At 39.2% G+C, this 20,086-nt stretch overlaps 1 protein-coding gene across 1 annotated transcript in view; it reads right to left on the bottom strand.

The window, feature by feature from the left end:
- The window catches only part of Atf7ip2 (activating transcription factor 7 interacting protein 2), a 54,074-nt gene that overhangs the window by 30,880 nt on the left and 3,108 nt on the right, over positions 1 to 20,086 (bottom strand). The window contains exons 2-6 of the mRNA XM_021185482.2: positions 14,686 to 14,840; positions 11,194 to 11,312; positions 8,761 to 8,895; positions 6,726 to 6,824; positions 5,006 to 5,166 (exon numbers count right to left, since the gene is read on the bottom strand). Coding sequence (XP_021041141.1) covers positions 5,006 to 5,166; positions 6,726 to 6,824; positions 8,761 to 8,895; positions 11,194 to 11,312; positions 14,686 to 14,830 — 659 coding nt within the window. The 5' untranslated portion in view covers positions 14,831 to 14,840. The remainder of the gene's footprint in view (positions 1 to 5,005; positions 5,167 to 6,725; positions 6,825 to 8,760; positions 8,896 to 11,193; positions 11,313 to 14,685; positions 14,841 to 20,086) is intronic.

Here is a 20,086-nt window from a genome sequence, read left to right as displayed (position 1 = left end):
CAGAGGGCTTCTTCTGTAGTCAGTGGGGATGTGAAACCACTGGTACCACTTATTGGCACCCTTCCTCTAGCTGGGATCTTATTGTAGTGTCCAGACGAAATAAGGGCCATGATTCTTTAAACATCACTTTTACTCAGAAAGGAAAAGAGGCAAAGGAAGATTGGATAAAGGGGAGGCAGTGGGGCCTAAGATTTTATGTGACAGGGATGGACCCTGGATTCACTTTTAAGGTTTGGCTGAAGATTAAAAGTCCTCCAGCCCAGTCAGTGGGGCCTAATTCCGTCTTTGTTAAAAGGCCTCAGAGACCCCCTCCAAGACCTACCCTCCCTGGGCCTACTTTAGGTGGCCCTACTGTCACTCCTTCCCATGATCTAGCCCCAACCACTCCCTCGCTCCCAGACACTGAGAATCGCCTGTTTAGCTTGGTACAAGAGGCATTCCTGGTCCTCAACCGTACTAATCCCAATATTACTCAGTCTTGCTGGCTGTGCTATGCCTCTAGTCCCCCCTATTATGAGGGAATTGCCCAAGTCAGGACCTATAATAAGACTGCAGACCATTCTCAATGCCCTTGGGGGGAAAACAGAAAACTGACTCTGGCAGCTGTCTCAGGGAGCGGACTTTGCTTGGGTCAAGTACCACAATGCAGACGGCACCTCTGTAATCAGACCCAACATATCCAGTTTTCCGACAGTGGTCAGTACCTAGTGCCCCCCTTAGACACAGTGTGGGCTTGCAACACTGGTCTCACTCCCTGCATATCTACTTCTGTTTTTAACACTTCTAAAGATTACTGTATTCTAGTTCAGCTTGTCCCTAGGCTCCTGTACCATGATGACAGCTCTTTTGTCCATGAATTCGACCATCGGGTCCGCCATAAGCGAGAGCCCATTACCATGACTTTGGCGGTCCTCCTGAGTCTAGGATGGCGGCTGGGGTTAGCACAGGTACAACCGCCTTAATTCAGACCCCTCGATACTTTGATGAATTGTGAACTGCCATGGACACTGATCTGAGGGCCATAGAGCAGTCCATAACTAAACTAGAAGAATCCTTGAACTCCCTGTCAGAGGTAGTACTGCAAAATAGGAGAGGGTTAGACCTCCTTTTCCTCAAAGAAGGAGGACTTTGTGCAGTCCTAAAGGAAGAGTGTTGCTTCTATGTAGACCATTCTGGAATAATTAAAGATTCTATGTCTAAACTCAGGGACCGGTTAGACAGGCGCAGAAGGGAAAGAGAAGATAAAGCTGGTTTGAAAATTGGATTAATAAGTCTCCTTGGTTTACCACCCTTGTTTCTACCCTTGCCGGTCCCCTAATCATCCTTTTGCTTTTGCTCACTTTTGGACCTTGCATTCTTAATAAGTTAGTGGCTTTTGTAAAAGACAGGGTTAGTGCTGTACAGGTGCTCCGACAACAGTACCTGACTTTGCCGAAAGAAGAAGAGGGGTCGCTCTAAGATTAGAGCTACTCACAAGAAGAAGTAGGGAAATGAAGATTAAAAAATAAAATAATGACTGCCCTGAGAACATGGGCCCCGGCCCCTGGCCAGATGGTCTAATTTCCCGGAACTTTTGGGAAAAACAACCACAAAATGTTTCAATGTCCCAGGTGCCTTGAAGTAAATATCCGCCCCTAGACTTCCCCTATTTCCTCTCTGATCCTCCCCCTAGGTTCTGGTTTTTGCCTTTATAAGCCTGCTGGAAAATAGGGTTGGGGTCAGACTCCTCTACCCCTGCGTGGTGTATGGGTCTCGACCTCAGCATGCTGGTTTGTGTGCCATTAAAACCTCGTGTGTTTGCAGCAAGCTTGACTGCTGTGGCTTTCTGGGCTCGCGATCCCTGAGACTTGAGTGAGGGTCTCCCTTCGGGGGTCCTACACCTGCATGTACTATGTATGTCTGGTACTTTGAATGCCAGAAGAGGGTGCTGCATCCCCTTAAATTAGAGTTGCAGATAGTTCTAAGATGCAATGTGGGTGCTGAGAATTGAACTCAGATTCTCTGAAAGAATAACAAATGTTCTGGGGCTGGAGAGATGGCTCAGTGGTTAGGAGCATTGGCTGCTCTTTCGGAGGTCCTGAGCTCGATTCCTAGCAAGCACATGGTGGCTCACAGCCATCTGTAATGGGATCTGATGTCTTCTTCTGGCATGTCTGAAGACAGCTAGTGTGTGTGTGTATGTGTGTATGTTCTTTAAAAAAATAACAAATGTTCTTACTGGTTGAGCCATATTTCTAGCCCTAAACCTTATTATCATCATGTAAGTACATGTGAGTATGTGCATTTGTGTGCTGTGGTGTGTGTGTGTATGTATATGTGTGTATATATATATATATATATATATATATATATATATATATATATAGAGAGAGAGAGAGAGAGAGAGCGCCAGAGTGAGCACGAGTGAGCCATCAGAGAGTCAACTCTAAAATGATCTCTTCTTCTGAAACCTTTATGTGGGCTCCAGAAATTGAACAAAGATCATCAGGCTTTAAGGCAAGTTTGTTTTTACTTACTGGGCCACTGGGCCATTTCACTGGCCCCTAAATGAGCAGCATTAGGTTTTAGTTAGAGACAGTGCTACATAGCCTCAAGCTCACAGAATTCTGCCTGCCTCTATTTCTTGAGTGTTTCCTCTTAGCAGAAGAAGCTTAGAAATCATAGTGGACTGGCATGAAGACCAAAAACAACAATAAAACATCTTACAGGATACACTTGAGAGTCTATTTGAGGCTGGAGCTGTGTCACAAGTATAGGGGGAAATAAAATCAAAGATTATACAGATAAGGTTCTGCTCAGCTCCTGATGCCTGAGTGTTGTACTACTTATCTAAGGCCGTATAACAGTTTATCTAAGACCACAATTGACCTTTAAACAAAACAAAACAATAACCAAATCCTTATTAGGAAATCTTGGCTTAGGTCTCCTCTTATGAGAAGGTTAATGCAGGCTGCACTAATCTAACAGTTTGACCAGTACTACTATGATCCAATCAACTTTTATAGATTGTTCTATTCTTTAGGATACATGAATCTATTGTGGGTAAGTCTTCATATATACAATATTTTTAACACTGATTTTAGTGTCAAGGTTCATGTCTCATAAAATGAATTGAACAAGTACCTTTTCATATTTTTTGGCAAGAGTTTACTTAATATTTGCATTTTTTCTTAAATGTTTTATAAAACTCACCTTCTGAGGCAAAGTATTAAAGGCCTTTAATCTCAGTACTCGAGGGGCAGAGGTAAGATGATTTCTGAGTTTGAAGCCATAGCTAGTTTTAAGCTAGCCAGTCAATAAAGCCATCTCAAAACAAACACAAAAACAAAACAAAACAAAAAACCAAAGACAAAACACGAAAGTCATCATCGCTAAGTTACACGTTTGTCACACTTTGTAAAGGATGCTTAACTGCCTGAAACAGTTACATAAACTTCAGATTGTTTCCACATACAACATAAAGTGAGTATCTGTGTTAGACAGGATCCACTGTAATAAGAACATGTCTGCTATGAAGTGCCAGTACTGTGGATCTTCGGCTTCTTCACTTGTATCAGCAGCACTGACTTTCCTTTTTTGTTACACTTCAGTGACAAAACACTTCAGTGTCACACTTCAGAACATGCTGTCAACAAGTGATAGCAACAGACTCATTGACTGATGACTCCTGCTTTTATCAATTTAATGCTTTCTTAATCATTTCCTCGTTTAACACCAAAATACAGGACTCAACACATAATTAAAAACATTAAAAATGTATCTTAAAAAGAGGGGCTGACATCATTGCATACACTAGCAAGCGTTTGCTGAAAGGACCCTGATATAGCTGTCTCTTGTGAGACTAGGCCAGGGCCTAGCAAACACATAAGTGGATGCTCACAGTCAGCTATTGGATGGATCACAGGGCCCCCAATGGAGGAGCTAGAGAAAATACCCAAGGAGCTAAAGGGATCTGCAACCCTATAGTTGGAACAACATTATGAACTAACCAGTACCCCGGAGCTCTTGTCTCTAGCTGCATATGTACCAAAAGATGGCCTAGTCGGCCATCACTGGAAAGAGAGACCCATTGGACACGTAAACTTTATATGCCCCATTACAGGGGAACGCCAGGGCCAAAAAATGGGAATGGGTTTTGTAGGGAAGTGGGGGGAGGGTATGGGGTACTTTTGGGATAGCATTGGAAATGTAATTGAGGAAAATATGTAATAAAAAAAATATTAAAAAAAAAAAAAGAAAGAAAGAGGGGCTGGAGAGATAGCTCAGAGGTTATGACACCCATGTTGGGTGGTGCACAACTACCTGGAATTCCAGCTCCAAGGAGATTTGACATTCTCCACTGAACTGCATTTATGTGCACATATTACACACAAATACATACACATAAAATGAAAAAATAATAAAAATAAATGAAAATGCAGGACAAAGTAACATGGGATTACTAGGGCAGCTCTAGAAAAGTCAAAATTATATGTTAAGTTCCAAATTCCAGACGAGCCAGGGTAACATAGACCCTGTCTCAAAGAAACTAAAAAAAAAAAAAGACTTTATCAATATGTTCTACTACACCCCTTAGAACAGCATTGATCTAAGCCCAAACCACTAAGCATGCTTCTTTGCTTCTAAGAACACTCTTCTTGACCAGTCCCAAGCCCTCATCAGTGCTAGATCAGTGCTTTATGATATAATTAAGATAGTATGCTTTGTAATATAATTAGATAATTAAGTGTACCCCATTTGGATGTTATCATAATAATTCTTTCAAAATGGAGGGAACCAAACGTGACCCATTAATCACTGTGACAAAAGGCAGCACAATGACCCATCACCTGACCAGTTCAAGACTCAAGTGTGATTAAAACAAAACAGAAGGTCAGAGAATCAACTGAATTCCTTCAGATTGTTGATGTGAAGGTGACATTTTAAGCTATTTTATATTTAACTAATATAACTATAAGCATACATTTAGATAAATAACTTTATGTATTTTTATAGAAATGCCTACCTTTCAGAAGCAAACTCAACACAAGTTGATGGCAAATTAGTCTTTCTACCTGCTTTTTCTGAAGAGTTTAAAGGGGTATGGTTCACAGAAGATATTCTTTTACTTCGACTTTTAACTGACTTTTGGGTCACATTCAAATTCATAGCCTCTGAATCTGTAACCTGTTAAATGGATGAGGGAAAAGCAGGTGAATGGAAGGTAAAATTTCACATGGAAGAGTCTTGAAAAAAAAAAGAGTCTTGAATATATGTGTTAAAATATTAAATAGTATGTAATTCAATGGCTGATGACCATAAAAGTGATTTCTCTGCCAAAAATGAGTCAAGTAATTAACAATGACATTACAAATCTAGACTTTGAAAACAGGGCAAACAGATACTAAGATACTTATACAATATCTTATTTTTAGTAGTCTAAGTTTTAAAAACTACAATAAAAAGAGTGATTTTAAACTTCCAATTGTTATATTCAAGCCTTGAAGTTCAAGTTGGCTCCATGCCTCAGCTGAGAATGAACATGGCCCTTTCTAAGTGGTGGAATGAACACTATACTATGGTAGACACATTTAGGCAGAACCCTGAAGTGCTATTATACTAAGCAAACTGATGCTATATATGAATATGCTCAAGCAGCATTGGGAGGCAAAGCAGATCACTGATGTCCTTTCACTTCCAGGACAAGGTAACACAGATCCATTTTCTTCCTCTTCTCTACTCTAACTACAACTTTACAGCCTTGTAAATAATTCAATGGATAAGCATAAAGTAGCTGAAAAGTTTAATGAAAAAGGAAAACTAGATATGATCCTCATGACCACAGTGAGTACTCTCTATACACCCATACTAGATTATAAGGATGGCAGACATCTATCCATCCATCCCCTCATTTCTAATACCTAGTAGTGGTGCTAACCAAACCCAATACCAGAAGAATCAAATGTTCCAGCTGTACATTTGTACAAATAGTGGAAGCTGGGTCAACACTTGGGGCAGAGGCAATGTAACTGGTTTCAGCAACAATAGCAAACATAGTCCAATGGAGCAACCCCCAGAACTCCACCCAAGATAAGCAGCCAACCCACTCTACTTCAATGGCAATATTGCCATCTTCCCACACATCCAGTAGCAGGATATAGACTACTAAAGCCACAGCAGCACTCAGCACCACACCAGAGAGCCAGCAGGCCAATCCACTCTGTGATGGTGAACACAGGCTAACAGCAGTGACAATTGAGATAGCACTTGCATGATGATCACAGGTGACTGTATGGAGCCCACAGAATGAAGTCAAGCAGAAGAGCACACAAGGCCATTAAAGAAGTTGTTATTGAAACTACAGCTCAGAGGAAGCCAGGATGCACATACTAACCTAAACAGAGTGACTATAAAAGGAATAAGTGGCAAATACCATGACCTTGGTTCTTCCAAGGACTACCAAAAGGTAGTGGCTGTACATATCCTTGTTCCCCAGAGCTGTTTTTCTGTCCACAAACCTCATTTTAGAATTGTGCTCTGGATATGCTGGGAATTTCCCAGATCATCAAGTCTTGGCTCCTTTTTGTTACACAGTCCCTCCCTTCAGTACTACTTCTGTAATTTTTTTCACATTTACATTTAAAAAACAAGAAGCCAACACTATACCCAAGCTTTCTGGCCTCATTTGGAAGTATATTTATATCTTATGGTCCAACAATCCAAGCAGACTATGTGTTTATACGAACCTTACAGACTGTATTACTGGGTAATGTGTTTGGTTCCAAACAATTTCTTTGAGATGATAATACTGTTTTGATGCGTTTTTGAAGTCTTCTTATTTTTACCTATAAGAGAGAAAACTAAATGAATACCAAATCAGAGTACCAAATACTACAAAAGAATGAAAACAACTACTTGACCAAGTAATCTTATGAAATGCAGGCATCTACACAAATAAATGAAAAGGTTTTTCTTTTACTTCATTACCTTTTTTTGTTGTTGTTGTTTTCAATGTTTTTCGAGACAGGGTATCTCTGTGTAGTCCTGGCTGTCCTGGAACTCACTCTGTAGACCAGGCTGGCCTCGAACTCAGAAATCTGCCTGCCTCTGCCTCGTAAGTGCTGGGATTGAAGACGTGTCACCACTGCCTGGCAACTTTTCATAATTCTAGACTCCAATGACCCCCTAGCAGGGAATGTCTTCTATTCTTCCATTCTCTTAGCTAGCATCTTTACTTTTTAAATGCATTTATTTATTTATTTATTTTATTTAATTTATTATTTGTAGGTATGGTCTTATGTATTTCAGGGTGGCCTTGATAGGGTATGTAGCCAAAGATATCTTTGAATTCCTAGTTTTCCTGCCTCTATCTCTGGGTAATCGAGTTGTACAACAGCATACCCTCTTTATATTTGTTGGGGATCAAACTCAGGACTTACTACTAGCTATGCTAGCACTATAACTTAGCTATATCACCAGCCCCAGTGATAAATTCCTACATAGTCATCATCATTTGCTATCCATGGAGGAATAGTTCCAGGTTCTATAGATACAAAAATCTGCAGATGTTAAAACCATACACACATCCTCTTGTGAACTTTAAATTATCTTTACTTACAGTGTCTAACACAACAGGAATGTTACTATAGAGTTGTTACACCATACTGTTCAGAGAATAATGACCAGACAAAAAGATGGTATATGTTTAATACAAACACTTTTTCCCTGAATATTTTCAGTCTGTCTATATTGGTACATGCCTTTAATCTCTGCATTAAGGAGGCAGTGACAGGCAAGTCTCTGTGAATTAGAAGCCAGTCTAATCTACATAGTGAATTCCAGGATGGTGAGGTAGTTGGAGCTATGTAATGAGACTACATCACATTAAAAGGATACAGCCTGCAGTTAGTAAGTATAGACACAGAACCCAAAATGTAGAAAACTGATAAGTGACAATCGGTTACATAAGATAGTTAAGAAGGGAAGGGGGTGAGCCGGGCGTGGTGGCGCACGCCTTTAATCCCAGCACTCGGGAGGCAGAGGCAGGCGGATTTCTGAGTTCGAGGCCAGCCTGGTCTACAAAGTGAGTGCCAGGACAGCCAGGGCTACACAGAGAAACCCTGTCTCGAAAAACCAAAAAAAAAAAAAAAAAAAAAAAAAAAAAAGAAGGGAAGGGGCTTGTTCTGGTGGTACATGATTGCAATTCCAAAATTAAGGGAACTAAAGCAGAATGATATAGAGTTCAATGTTATCCTAGACTGCATATAGCCAGATCCAACCTCAAAAAACAAAACTGGAAACTTAATTTGTCTGTAATAAAATCGATATTGGTCAAAAATGTCATAAATCCTAGAAATCATTTTATTTTTTTTTTCAAAAAAAAGGCAAAGTTTGAAAAATCTTAAAATAAATTATGTAGGTTCTAATAAGGCACATATCAGAATGGAAAGAAAATGCTTTCATACCACAGATAACCCTCAATGAATACAGCATGCCTATTAGAACTATTTCTCGAATCTTAAACTAATTGGGTCTTCTTTTATTGCAGTGATTCTCAATCTGTGGGTCATGACATTATGACAGAAAAAAAAAATACAATTATGAAGTAGCAACAAAAGTAATTTCATGGTTGGGGGTCACCACACTATGAGGGACTATACTGAAGGGCTTCAGCATTAGGGAGGTTGAGAACTACTATTTTATTGCCTCCCTTTCCCAACATGCAGCATATAACCACATTCTACACATATTAAAAGGAAGAAAATGAAATTAGAAACTTACAAAGAGTTCACCAGCTATTGCTTCATGCCTACTCTTGCACTGGGTCTTCCCAATGCGTTCGTTCAGTTCATTCAGTTTTTTATCAAATAAATTACAGTTTATCATGCAGATCTCCTGTCGAATCCAATGCTTAACCTAGAATTTAAATAAAGCCAAAACATACAAGTTTCAGATTTTAAAACAATTTCACTTACTACTTTTTATTTTTATGTTTTGTGCATATATGCATGTGCTACATTTCAGAGGCCAGAGGAGGGCATCAGATTCCCCTGGAGCAGGAGCTAACAGATAATCATGAGGTGGCATGTGGGTGCTGGAACTTGAGGGTCTTCTAGAAGAAAAGTCATTGTTTTAACCTCTGAGCCATCTCTCCAGTTCACTCCTACTTTTTTGAGACAAGACTTTTTCACTATGTAGACCCAGTTAGTCTGTAGTAGACCAGACTAGCCTCAACCTCAAAGAGATCCCTCTGCCTTTGCATCACAGGTGCTAGACTAAAGGTGTGTACCATACCCAGCTTATTTTCTACTGCTTAAAAGCTGCTTTACTCTTTCCTGATGTTTTATAATGAAAAATTACTACACACTACTATACCAGTTAAGTTTTATAAAAATTGGCATTAAATTTTGCACAACAATCTAATATTTGGCACATAAACATGTTTAAAATTAAATTCATCTTCAAAATGTTGACTTCAATTCATATAGTTCCAGTTGACTACTGTTTCCAATAATATACATTAATCACACAAATAACAATCAGACTCATCAAAACAGAACCAGAATACAGTTATTCCACTAGAATTGAAGATTATACCCACCCACCCACACCAGGCCTTTGTTTGTTTTTGTTTTGTTTTATTTCTATGAGACAGTGTTTCTCTGTATAGCCCTGTCTGTCTGTTCTGGAAGTCACTCTAGAGATGTGTCTGGCCTCAAACTCAGAGAGCTGTCTACCTCTGCCTTTCTTGAGCACTGAGCATTAAAGGAATGGACCACTATGCCTAGTCTGAAGTTATATTTCATCTCATAATTGATCAGACAGACAGGCCACATAGAAATACATAATTGAGCAAAAATGAAGACAAGAAGTATACTTAACAGTGTTAAAAATCAGTTTACCTAGGTTAGTTTGGAAGAGGAGGTATGTAACTTGCATATATCAAGATTCCAAAATGAACTACAAGGTTGTCTGAATCTATGAAATAGTAAACAATTGTAAGGCAATCAATAAACAGCTATTGCTGCTGATCAAAAAAAAAAAAAAAAAAAAAACCCATGACAAAAAAAAAATGTGGAACTGTAAGTAAAGCTCAATGTTTGTCTTACACATTTGGCAGCCTACTAAATATAAATTCTACCTCCTTCTACAAGACATTTACAGACATGTAATTGAGTAGATTACTTAGACTAGAATCATTCCTGAAAATAGAAATATATTGGTAATAAAAATCATTTTTCTCTTATTGGTTGTGATGGTTTGTATATCCTTGGACCAGGGAGTGGCACCATTTGGAGGTATGGCCTTATTGGAATAGGTGTGACCTGGTAGAAGTAGGTGTGTCACTGTGGGTGTGGGCATAAGATCCTCACCCTAGTTGCCTGGAAGTCAGTCTTCCACTAGCAGCCTTTGGATGAAGACATAGAACTCTCAGCTCTGCCTGTGCCATACCTGCCTGGATATTGCCATGCTCCCACCTTGATGATAATGGACTGAACCTCTGAACCAGTAAGCCAGCCCCAATTAAATGTTGTTTTTTTTATAAGACTTGCCTTGGTTATGGTGTCTGTTCACAGCAGTAAAACCCTAACTGAGACATTGGTTTTATCTGAATTATGTCCTAGCTAGTTTTATGTCAACTTGACATAGCTAACTAGAATCATCTGAGGAGGAAACCACAATTGAGAAAGTGCCTCCATGAGATTGGACTGTAGAAGCCAGTATGGGATCTTCTTAATTAGTGATTGATGGGGGAGGGCCTAATCCTTTATGTGTGGTGCCACTCCTGGGCTGGTAGTTTTAGGTTCTAAATAAAAGAAAGCAGGCTGAGCAAGCTATAGGAAGCAAGCCAGTAAGCAGCATTTCTCCATAGCCTCTGCATCAGCTCCTGGTCCCTGCCCTGACTACTTTCCCCAGTGACTTACTGTTATACTGAAGTAGAAGCAAAATAAATTCTTTACTCCTCATGCTGCTTTTGGTCATGGTGTTTCATCACAACAACAATAACCCTAAGACATTCCATGAGAGAGGGTGGGTGGGTGGTGGTGGTGGTGGTGGGAGGTACACATGAACCATCAGACATGGATGCTGGGAACTGATCTCAGTCCTCTGCAAAAACAGCAAGTGCTCTTAACTTCTGCTATCTCTCTAGCCCTTTCAACATTTTTTACTAATCCTAAGTTCCTAAGGCGAATATTTTAAGCCACACATTACCTGTTCTAGCAGTGCTGTATGCCTTTCCAGAGCCTCACAAGCATTTTCATTAATTTGCTCTGAAGCTTTCATGACCTTAACATTTTCTTTGTTTTTTGAAAACATCTTCTGATTATGGCCTTGAAGAGAGAAAAACATTATAGATAAAAATATTCCTTCCTAAGAAGGAAATAAATACTTTAGGGAGTATAATCAAGTGAAAAAACCATAATGTGACAACAGCAGTACTTTTTTTTTTTTTTAATTAACTTTAGCTGGGCATTGTGGTGCATGACTTTAACCCCAGTAATCAAGAGGTAGTGGCAGGTAGATCTCTGTGGGTTCAGGGTCAGACAGTGCTACATAGTAAGACTCTTATCTTAAAAAAAAAAAAAAAAAGGTAACTGCATAAAATTTTTTCCATAAAAATGTTCTTTAACAAAAAAATCTTTGGTAGGATTCTGGTCTCACATATAAACCTTTTCAGTCTTGTTTTACCAGATATCTACTGGACGAGGTGTCACACAGTTCGAATTACAACATTTGGGAGATAGTAAGAGGATCAAGAATCAAGGCCAGACTGAGCTGTATAATGAGGCCTTGTCTCACCAAAACAAAACACATGAGAAAAAAAAAAAAAAGAACCCTGCCAAATATATAACCAAAATATAAAAAACAAAACAAACAAAAAACCCCCAAACAAAACCCTAAATAAATTGTATAATTTAAACCTTTCTATATATAGGCACTTAAGGAATCCACTACTTTAGTGTATGCATGTGTACACAGTACATAATACATGTTTGTGAGCATGCCATTACATTAAGTGTGGAGGTCGAAGGATATCTTTGTGACGTCAGGTCTCTCCTTCCATCTTTATGTGCATTTCTGGAATTAAAATCAGGTCACCAGGCTTTGAATATGCACCTTTATCTGCTAATCCATCTTGCTGGCCCTAATCAGCATTTTAGTCAACCAACATAAATATCCTACTTCTAATAACATTTATTTTGATATTTTATAACTATAGAACTTCCTTTAATTACTTTGTTTCTCTTCTGGTAGTTGGTCATATACATAGACAGACACATGGATTAACTGCATCTATCATCTCTTATTTGGCATATGATCTATAAATCAATTCTATGGAAAGAAAAAGATTTATGAACAACTTAATATACCTGTTCTCTAGGGGGACCTACAAAGCTCCCAAGGAGCTATTGGCAGTTAATGTTTGCAGAAAGAGGGGAATCATTTAATTTAGTAGTATATCCACTAGTAATATACTCATGTTCCTGTAAGCAACACTATTTAAACTCATTGGATCACAACAAACACCCATGAAGGTATTAGAAAGATTATTTAGTTTCAACCCTCTTCCTCTTTTGCTGTGTTACAAATCAAAGTCAGGGTAGATAAGAGATCTACCACTGAGCTATATACTCAGTCTAAAGAGGAAGGGGATCATCAAAACAAGGAGTAGAGATGGCAATAAGGTTGGGAACAAATATGATCAAAATACTTTATGTATATATAAAAATGTCAGTGAAACCTGTTATGTACAATTAATAAATACTAATAAAAACCTATAATCTAATAAACGAAATCTTAAAATAACAAAAGACAAAGTTAAAATGAACCAGCTGCCATAAACTATCTTTTGAGACTTCCTATACTTTCATGGAAAACGTGATTAATCCTTTTTTGGGGGTAACATTTCACTTTCCTTTAGATAGAGTGGATATCATTGAATTGAGTCAAGTTTGCCCGAGAGTTGCCTGCATAGGTACTTGTAGTTTGGTTTTGGTGTCTTTCTCTATGTGGTAAATCATAATTTAACTTGATGTGTAAACAGACTGTAGCTGACTTTTTTGGGGAGGGGGTGCTGAATGTATGCATCATCAGTGTATCATGTGTGTGCCTGAAAAGCACCTACAAGGGGCATTAGGTCCCCTGGAAGTAGAGTTATTACAAATGGTTGTGAGCCATCATCAGAGTGCTGGGGATCCAACCTGCATCCTCCACAAGAGCAGCCAGTGCTTTTAATCACTAAGTCAGTTCTCTAGCTTGTATAACCGACTTATATGGAAATAAGCTGTTTTTAAACTCAAAAGTGATTCAATGATTAAGTACAACAGACATACACTAACCAATCAAGCTGCTTCTCCTCTGTATCTCACTTCCTTTTCTTTGGCAATAATTTTAACCTGCCCACAGGATAGGAAGGTTTGTCGTTGTTTCATGTAGACCAGTCTGGCCTCAAATTTGCTGTGTAGCTGAGGATAACCTTAAAACTTCTGATCCAGCCAGGCGTGGTGGCGCACACCTTTAATCCCAGCACTTGGGAGGCAGAGGCAGGTGGATTTCTGAGTTCGAGGCCAGCCTGGTCTACAGAGTGACTTCCAGGACAGCCAGAGCTATACAGAGAAACCCTGTCTCGAAAAACCAAAAAAAAACCCAAAACCTTCTGATCCTTCTGTGTCTCCCTCTTTAGTGCTCTGGATTACAGGCATGCACTACAATGTCCAATGTGTGTGGTGCTGGGGATTGAACCCAGAGCTTCATATACAACAAGCAAGCACTCTGTCAACTGAGAACCCCAGACTCCAAAAAGAGCTCTTTTCAACAGTATTTGGTTCTGCCTGTTGCCCACTCTAGCAATAGGAATAAAGTCAATAATTATAGTGAATAGCCATAACTTTTTCCTTTAACAACATATCTTTCCATCTCAGAATCAAGAACAGTTCACAAGCAAAACAATTTGAGAACACAGCCATCATTACTTTTTGTCCTATCTATATGTAGCCTTTTTGTAAGTTTGAGACATTAAAATTCCCCTAAACAAAGTGACTATTTGAATTTCTCCAAAGGATACAGAGGCATACACTTACTGTTACTCCTATCAAAGCCAAGTAAGAACTGCCACTTTGGGTATTCATATGTTCACAATTTAAAATGCCACAGTAACAGATCATGCTATATTCTTCAGTTTTCAAAACGGCACCAGCACAATTACTAGAGCAGACTGATTTCGCCAGGTTAGGTGCGAGTCTCAAGAGTCTCAACTTACAATATAACTTTTACTTTCATCATGAAACTCTGAAGTAGCATTTGCTTCTAAACGGGAAACTATTTTGTGGATCCTCTTGTTATCCAAAGTACTCTGAGTTACAGCACTCAACCTAACAGAGGGCCACTAACGTTTTAGTATAAATTCTCTTCATGTCCAGAAAAAGATCTTGATACATTCAACTCCTGTTTAAAATGAGTTTCAGATATGTTTTGCAACTCTGCTGCCTCTTGTGTGGAGTATTTGCTGGAGGAGTCAATAGATGTCCTTGGCTTTGTGTTTCCTGATTTTGTTTCTGAAACAACTTCTATTTAATTAAATTCTGGGAAAATGTTATACTTTTCTGTGAAAATATTGAATTCTCAAAGAGTTAAGTGAGGAGTCAATATGTCCAGAAGGAGTACACTTGCTAGCTATAAATCCAGGATTTAACCTCTGATTACCATTTGGAATATTAGTTCCAACTGTTGTTTTTGGAGCTTCAACATTCGTTGACTTGTTCAGGATCTCCAACTGCTTCTGGTAACTTGTAGGCATTGTTTTCTTGGCCTTTAAAACCTTCTGTCTTTTTCTGTCTGGACTTTCCATATTTCATATCCTAGAATTTAAGGTATATATAATATGATACTTTGTTTAAAAAAAAGAAAAACAAGATTTAAGTGCATTTTCCCAGTGAAACAGTTATTATAATATTAAAGTAATACTTAGGCTATCTTTCCATATTTATTTCTATTTGGAAGTTATATTCTAGACAGAAATAACTAGATCTAAGATTTTAAATAGGTCATACTATAATGAAGACAGTGGTACCAATAGGACAGGATCAAAACCAGAAAGAAACCTCACATACAAAACAACATTAGATTGATCACATGATAAAATTTTTGGAAGAAAACCAGACTACATAGTCTTCTCTTTGAAATGGGAAAATCTTATTCCAGTAGAAAGCTCTAAGACATAAATAAATGTAACAATAAAAGTGTGCCCATTGGGGTTAGAAAGATGGCTTAGCAGTTAAGATCACTGACTGCTCTTCCAGAGGTCCTGAGTTCAATTCCCAGCAACCATATTGTGGCTTACAACCATCTGTAATGGAATCCAATGCCCTCTTCTGGTGTGTCTGAAGACAGCAACAGTTTACTCACGTACATAAAATAAGTATTTTTATTCACTAAAAATCAAGTACATGGAGTAAGTTGATAAAGAAGAAAGTAGGAAACAGTTTACCTGTCTAAATAGCTCCCCAGTAGGTAAGAAACCTCAGGCACAGAACAGGTAGACATGGTGACACCAGATTTGTGGGACAGTGGACCATGCCAGGAAACTTGGTAAGGTTGAGCTGGCTCAGAGTCTCAAGAACCCAGGCACCCACCTGATATCCAGGAGTTTGGGAGCCCCTGGCCCAGGCTCTTCATTGCAGGCCCAGGCACCCCTGACCCTCCGTTTCTGACTCCTCTGTGTGATTTTCCAGAGGCAACTGGATTCCCAGGAGTCAGGAAACCCCAGCTTCAGCCTTCCACATCTTAGGCTGTGTTTTCCCACCCCCCTGAGCAGTGTATCAGCACTTCCCTAAAGCCTACCAACCTATTTCTGTGGCAGGGAAAACACAGGCTGGTGTCTCTGCATTTTTGTCTGCCCAGTGGTGTTTTCACACTCTAGCAGCAGGGTGAAATGAAGAACCACACATACTGACAGGCATCTTAGCTACAGGAGAAACTAACAGGCTAGACTAGCTGAGAGAATTTTGGGATCCTCCTATCTCCTTTCTCTAGTACTGGGGTTACAAACATGAACCACCAGCAAAAACACCAATGTGGTTTGAATAAGAATGGCTCCCATACGCTCATGTTTGAATACTTGGTCCCCAGTTGAGGGAAAGTTTTGGATAGATTGAATAGCCTCATTGGAGGAGGAGTATCACTGGAGATGGGCTTTGAGATTTCAAAAGTCCAAGACATTCCAAATTAATTCTCTCTGCCTCTTCCAGTGCAATGGCTGCTTACATGTTCCCATGCTCCATAGTGATCATTGACTTAAGTCTCTGTAACTATAAGGTCCAAAATAAACAAATTTATAAATTGCTCTGGTTATGGTGACTTTTCATAGCAAGAGAAATCTAAGAAAAGCTGTTACCAGGAGTGGGGTATTGATGATTTAGGCCTGATCATGCTGCTCTTTGGAGGACTTTGGACTAGGAATTCAAGTAAATGCTATAAATGTGGCTTGTAGGAACTTGGAAGACAGTAGTGCTGACAGCAATGTGGACTACTGGAGGTTCATATGATGAGGTTTATGAGGGGAATAATACTAACAACTGGGCCAGAAACTATGCTTATGATACTTTGGCAAAGAATGTAGCTGCTTTTTGTCCATGTCCCAAGAATCTTCCTGAGGCCAAATTAAAAGGCTCTGAATTACTTTCCTTGGCAGAGGAAATTTCAAGACAGCCTAATAACTATTGAGTGGTTATGAATCATCACTCTTAGGCAGGTTTACAAGGTACAAGCCAGGCAAGAAGAAATTTTAAAATGTACTGTTTGTATAAAAAAAAAAAAAAAAAAAGGAAATACAAAATGTAGCATGTGAATCAAAAAGAGTGCCAGGGAATTCAATTTTGGAGCCAAGATTTATATTGAAAGAGATTAAGACCTGTTGTGAAATGGAATAAAGGGAGTGTGCCTCTTCAAGGCAAGACCCCATAAAGCTAATCCTGCAACTTGTAAAAGGAACATTTCTGAGGGTTTTTTTTTTTTTTCTCCTAAAAAAGAAACAACATATGAAAAGATTGTGTACAGTAATGGAGCAATGATTCATCTCAAGCAGGCAGCTGAACTTGGTTGGCAGTTTTGGCCATGTGGTTCTGTATTTAGAATCATGAAGGAAACAGGAGGTAAGGTGGGGTGTGAGGTTGGGAATATTCCTTTGCTGTTAAAGAGAATCACTGAGGCCAGACATTTGGCAAAGGAGTCCCTACATGGAAGCCTTAAGGGGCCATTTCGTGAAGCTATGAAAGGGAGCCATGAATTGTACTGGAGACTCCAGGATATTACAATGTCAAAGCCATTAGCTATCTGCCAAGGAAAGCTTCACAAAAGGAGTAGAACCTGCCCAAGAGAGAGAAATTTGTGTGTAACTGAGACACCTTGCAAATAAATAAGTATATCACATACCAAACTGATCCAAAGTTTATACAACTTAATGGTCTCATATACAATCAGTCCTCTTTAGAAAAAGAAAAGGATACAGTAAAAATTTTCAATGAAATAATCTCAATTGAGGCTTTCCTAACTGGGGGCTCTTATCTATTGTTAGAGTCCTATGCAAGTTTTCTTTTTTCAGTCAGTTTTAGTAATTCATGTCTTTTTGGGAATTTTTCTATTTCTTGTAACAGCATATCACACAATTGTAGTTATTTCTTTGGAATAGTTTTTTAAAAATTTAACTTTTATGCATATGAGTGTTTTGCCTAAATAAATGTATGCTTGTGCACCATTTGTGTGCATCCCTTCATTCTTGCCTTACTTAGTAATGAGTCTGAATTAGTTACTTTTTTGTTGCTGCAGTCAAGACCTGACAAGAAACAATTTAAAAGAGGAAAGAGCTATTTTGGCTTACAGTTTCAGAGAATGCAGCAGATTGTGATGAAGAGGGCATGGAGATAGGAGGATAAAATAGCTGGTCACACTGACCCACATTTAGAAAACACAGAGCAGACAGAAGTTGAGTTGATCTATAAACGTCAAGGTTCATTCCCAGAGACTCTGGTTAATCCTACAAGACTCTATTGGCTAAAAGATTCACAACCCTCCAAAACAGAGCCATTGGTTGGAGACCAAGTATTTAAATACATAAGTTTATAAGTCAAATGGTTCTCAATCTGTGGGTGGAGACAGGGGTTACATAAACCACAGACTCATTACTATGCAATTACAATTATGAAGTAATGAGGAAAATAATCTTATGAGGATCACTACAATTATTGGTATTAAAGGGTCACAGCATTGTGAAGGTTGATAATCACTGCTATAAGGGACATTTCACATGTCAAACAACAACATCCATTCCCTGATCCATAGATATATGGTCATTTCATAATGCAGAATGTAGTTAAAACTCCCAAAATCTTTAACAGTCCAAACACTGTTCAAAAGTCTCAATTTCTTCTGAGACTAGAGCCAATCCAGTTTTTGTTTGTTTGTTTGAGCCAGAGTCTTACTATGTAGCCCTGACCAGCATGGAACTCACTATATAGACCAGACTGGTCTTGAACTCAGAGATCTACTTGCCTCTGCTATACTTCCATACCCAGCTCAAGGAAATCTCTTAATTGTGAGTTACTGTAAAACAAAACAATAAAACCAAACAAGTTACTTTCAGTAACCTTGCCACAAGACTTCATGAACCCTGCAGTCTTACATCGTCCATACCTGCAAAACCCCAGTGTCATGTGGGCAACACTGTCACATTCTGCTGCCACTCTGGAATGTAACCTCACCCTTTTGTACCAAATCTATAGTGGTCTATTACTATTCTTTGGTGTCACAATCTGAGGAAATATTTTCCTAGTAGGTTGTTTTCAAGCATGGAGCCTCTTCAACAGCATTCAAATTAAACTCTCTCCTTTTAAAGGCAATTGGTAAACCAGGTGGGGTGGCAGTGCATGACTTTAATTCCAGCACTCAGGACGCAGAGGCAGTTGGATCTCTGTGAGTCAATTCAAGGTTAGCCTGGTCTTCAGAGAGAGAGTTCCAAGACAGCCAGGGCATCACAGTGAAATCCTGTCTCAAAACAACACACACACACACACACACATTGCACTTTTAGACCCATTGGGCTGCTTACAGGATGTGCAGTGTGTTCCAGGTTCCCAGCTGTGTGAGCTGTCACCCATGTTGGAGTGGGCTTTGGTGATACAGCCATCTTTGAGTCATTTCTACTAATATAAGGCCCCGAACCCATATTTCTTTAAGTAACCCCAATAAAACTTATTAGTTCCCAATAAAACAAATTGGACTTTGGTGGTATCTACTCTCTGGTCTGTCATGGGTTCTCTATCTGGGTTGAGCAGACCTGGGTGTTTTGTCTCCCCAGGAAAGGTTTTGTCATATATTATGTCGTAAATGTACATATATGGCTCAATGAGATTAATTTTCTTAACAGTGCTATTCATGAACTTCTATCTATTAATAAAGTGAAACGTGTACCTATTTTAATTTTTATATTACAATATTTAAATTGTAAATATGTAAATTATGTGTGTATATCTGAGTGTATATATGTACACTGTGAGGTCGTAAAGCTGTGTGACTTGGGGAGCCAGTTGGGAGCAAGAGTGAGGTCAAGACATGTCTAAACCCTGAAAATCTCATCCTGAGATTGGCAGGGGTAGGGCTGTTTCCTTCTTGCTCTGGGCCTGCAGGTCCCAGCACATGTAAGCCTCTACCTCTGCCACCCTTGAGATAGTCACATAGCCTAAAGGCCAAATTACAGGTTAAACTTCCTATTCCTATAAGGAAGCACTCAGAATTCCTCTTCATGCAAATGAAGCATTCCCAGTACCTCAGTCTCAGCCAATGATGTACACTCACCCTCAATACCCCTACCCACTCCTCAAGGTTTATATAGCCCTTATGTACCCTCAATAAAGAGAGCTGTTTCACTGAAAACTGTCTCTGGGGATGGCTATATCTCCCCTACTCAGGACTGAGATTCTGCTATCCCATCCTCCTGGCTAAGCTCCATTCCTTCCAGTCCAGCCCAGTGCAAAAACTGCCTAGATACCCTGAGGGCAGAAGCAACCCAGTACATAGTGCCAATGAAGATGAGAAGAGACCAGATAGATCA

Source organism: Mus caroli, chromosome 16 (genome assembly GCF_900094665.2).
Source record: "Mus caroli chromosome 16, CAROLI_EIJ_v1.1, whole genome shotgun sequence".
NCBI lineage: Eukaryota > Metazoa > Chordata > Mammalia > Rodentia > Muridae > Mus > Mus caroli.
Note: the sequence above shows the minus strand (reverse complement) of the source record. Positions and strands in the feature narration are given on the sequence as shown.